General features: G+C 36.2%; 1 protein-coding gene across 1 annotated transcript in view; it reads left to right on the top strand.

Annotated features, from left to right (window-relative positions):
* Nucleotides 1-1,827: 1,827 nt before the first annotated feature.
* LOC107597077 (calpain-5) overlaps nt 1,828-3,746 on the top strand; it is a 9,030-nt gene continuing 7,111 nt past the window's right edge. Inside the window, exons 1-2 of the mRNA XM_016287989.1 lie at nt 1,828-1,992; nt 2,793-2,924. Coding sequence (XP_016143475.1) covers nt 1,828-1,992; nt 2,793-2,924 — 297 coding nt within the window. The remainder of the gene's footprint in view (nt 1,993-2,792; nt 2,925-3,746) is intronic.

Raw genomic sequence — 3,746 nt, 5'->3', positions numbered from 1 at the left:
ATTATATTATGATTTTACATGCTAATATAATTGCTCTAACAAGGATACAATTGCCTTACAATTGGCCTCCATATGTGAAACATTAAAATAACTACCATTTCCTGACAACTCTGCACTGTCAAGCATAATTATTCTGGTTCTGAGGTGAAAATGTGTCCAAAGAATTTTCTGGTCAAGTTGCTTTTTAGTCATAATTCAAAGACGTGTGTAAGTCAAGCCTTGTCCACTCCTCAAAAAGAAAGAAAAACACCTATGGTGATGCAGGGCAGATGCTGCTGGGGCTAATCACCAGAGATCAGGTATTTTGTTTAATAGAAGTGGTGCAAATTTTACCAGGAGAATGATGCCAAATGCAGACTCAAATTTACATCGAAATGACTTGAGAACAAAAAGCTGAATGTTCAGCAAAGGGCCAGTCAAAACCCTAATGTCAGTCCAACTTATGATCTGTGACAGATTTTCGAAAATGGCAGTGCATCAGTGTTATCTGACTAACCAGAACAACCTGTGGTGCAAATCTGCATAGACGAATAAGCCAAAATCAAACCTGAACAGTGTGTGCTGAAAGCTGGTCCAAAATATCATATTTGTTAATATTAATAATATAATTGTTTTTATTTGTTATTATTTAAATTCATTTTTACAATTATTTTCTAACAAAAAAGTGTTGCAATAGTAATAATAAGCAAAAGTGTCAGTATTTTATATTAATAGTTTCAGATTGTTTAATTAAAATATCAAAGAGAATATGTTCTGTGTTGGGTTTTTTTGTTCTTTTTTTTTGCTTAACTCTGATTCATTCCCTCAGTGAGGTAAGCCAAGAGTGCAGTGCTAGTGTTGGCCTGTGCACACAACTTGGATTCAGACTACACACACATACACAAGCACTAACGCAAACTTACAAACACTCATAGGTGGCTCATATACCAGCACACTTAGTTGGCCCCTGGCCTCCCCGAGCCCCTTGCCAGAACCCCAATAGCTAACATGTCCCCTAAATCATATCCCTTCCCACATACACACACTGTCTCTCATGCACACAAAACACACATAGTCTTGACTTTAATATTAGATATCCAATCACTCTTAAACCCTGATCCCAAACCCCTCTAAACACAACTTTCCCTCTAAACGTATTTTATTTTGATGTTTTTATGTGCAAAGGGACTCCTGACACATTAACCTCTCCAGGGCATGTCTAACCCTTCTCCATTTCCAAGGGAAACTACACCGTCTGCAAATACACCGTTACCCAATCATCCCTGAAACTAAAGCTAAACTCGAGGTTACAGGACGACACTTAACGTTGTGGTTTACAGATTCTGCCAGCTGTTACTGCTGTGGAACAAAGGCGTCACTTCAACAGAAATAGGATATAAAAAAAACTTTTTGTACTTAGGTATTTTTATTTTATTTTAATATTTTATTTATTATATACTGGAATAATCACTGAACATGGTTAGATTTTAAATTAATCTCATGTAACTCAGATGTATATTATTGTCTATTCTGTGAATTGTACCATGTCCAATGTCATTATCAGGCATCATTATTTTTCTTTTATCATTCTTTATTATTTTAATATTTGTTGTGTGCATATATAAATTATATTATGTTGTCAACTCAGGTTGCACTTTATGAAAATTCAATTTTATTCGCTCTTATTTTATTGCATTCTATTTAACTCTTAATACATCCATTTTCCCCAACATCTCCCTTAGCATATTAATATTTCTCTTCCTTTGTCCTCAACTTTTCTTCTTTCTTGTTTATTTTCCTTTTCTCTCATCTTCTACCCAGCTTCTTTCCGCTTCTCCTCTTTGCAGTATGCCAGAGAAAGTGTGCAAGTTTCAAGGTCAGTGTTATCATAAGCTGAAGAGATCATGTCTGAGGCGAGGGGCTCTGTTCCAAGATCCATTCTTTCCTCCTTCAGCTGAGTCACTGTTCTACAAAAGGACACCCCCTCCAGGACTGATGTGGAAGAGACCTAGGGTAAGAGAATCTGACAGTGAACTGTCGCTTTCCATTTTAAATGTGTTTGTGTTAATAGTTAATTTTGTACATTTTTAGGAGTATATTATCATGTAGATGGCCTTAACGATTTTGTTGGTGCTAAAAGTATAACACCACAATAATGGAAAAATATGTTAAAAGTATTTCCTTTCTTTAAAAGAGTACAGTACAGTCTGATGTTACTGTACGTACGGTCTGGTGGCAGGCCAGTAGTGTCTGACCCTCTCAGTGAGCATAAAATGATTCTAAATGTGGCTGCACAGTCAGCAGCATAAGAGATATGTTTAATTAAAGGTCTTTCTGACGGCTGCAAGGCGTCAGTAACCTGATTCTTCAAAGAGCGCAGTGTATGTGTGTATGGCTTCAAATGAGGGCGATTACCAACATATGATGCTACATTTACATGTGATATGCTGACAACTCTAATAGACAGTTAAAGCAGCAATATTCAAAAATTTTAAGGAAAATTCAAAAAAACACATTTTGATTTGGAGAGCTACTTTCCTAGTTTGTGCAAAATCGTTTTAGTCAGGAAAATAAAATTAAAAAGTTAATTAATTAACATCAGACAAATTATGTCATTACAGCACTATGTTTTTTTTTTGTATATGTTTGTTTGAATTGAAAATGTTTATGTTTTTATTATTTATTCTGCTTTTTACTTATCTACTTTTGCAAAAAAAAAAGATTCATTATTCTGAAATGTTTCTTTAATGAAATGGGTAGATGTAACCTTATACACATACAAATTATTTAAGGGTATTCTGTCTTACACCCAGGAACTGTGTAAAGATCCTCGACTATTTGTGGATGGAATCAGCACAAGGGATCTGCACCAGGGCAGTCTGGGTAACTGCTGGATGGTGGCAGCCACATCATGTTTGGCAGCAGAATCCTCACTCTGGAAGAAGGTCAGAAAATATGTGTGTGTGAAGAAGTAAATACTTTTATTCAGCAAGGATGCATTAAATTGATCAAAAGTGACAGTTCTGTCAGGACCACTATCGTCAAAGATGATTGACAGTTAGCATACAGTTTGGATTGGATGTATGGTTCTTTTCTGGGCAAGAACTCCCTGCGCATCCACGCAGCCTAGCATGGATGAGAGCAGGGAGAGCAGCGATAACCCACCCAGGGTAAACAGAACAGATCCAACATAAATGTATTGCAGATATCATTAAAGTTCAATAATGTTATGTACACATTTTAGAATTAGTCTGATTCAAAGGAGAATCAGAAGGCTGAATCCTGACTGACAGAGGAGGAGCTGGGGATGGAGGAGGGTAATTAGCTATTGAGCAATGTGAAAACTGCTGATAATACTGAGGGACCTTATATATGAATGCTTAGATAGGTGTCGTATTCCTATAGGTAGATGGGGATCAGCTGAGAGTCAGCTGATGCGAGCTTGACTAACGTGACCTGCCAGAACTAACGTTACGCTTGATTTAAGACATGTAAAATATTACAAAATATTTCTTTTTTAAATAAATCCCATCACACACTGTAAAATCCAATAGTTTACCTTACTTAGATATATTTAGTTATCTTTACTTAGTTGTTATATCCAGGATTAGGAAACAGTCCTCCATAAAATGTGCTGTACACATCTGAATATGTGGGTTGAAGTGTTCTGGAACAGTGTTGTAAATACAACTTAACCACTGATTTCTAGTCGTGTCCATTTTTGGAAGACCAAACAAAGTAGTTTTGCTTTCACAACGAAACAGTGT

Source organism: Sinocyclocheilus grahami, unplaced genomic scaffold (genome assembly GCF_001515645.1).
Source record: "Sinocyclocheilus grahami isolate Dianchi unplaced genomic scaffold, SAMN03320097.WGS_v1.1 scaffold227.1, whole genome shotgun sequence".
NCBI lineage: Eukaryota > Metazoa > Chordata > Actinopteri > Cypriniformes > Cyprinidae > Sinocyclocheilus > Sinocyclocheilus grahami.
The sequence above is the reverse complement of the archived record's forward strand: the minus strand, read 5'-3'. Positions and strand labels throughout refer to the sequence as shown.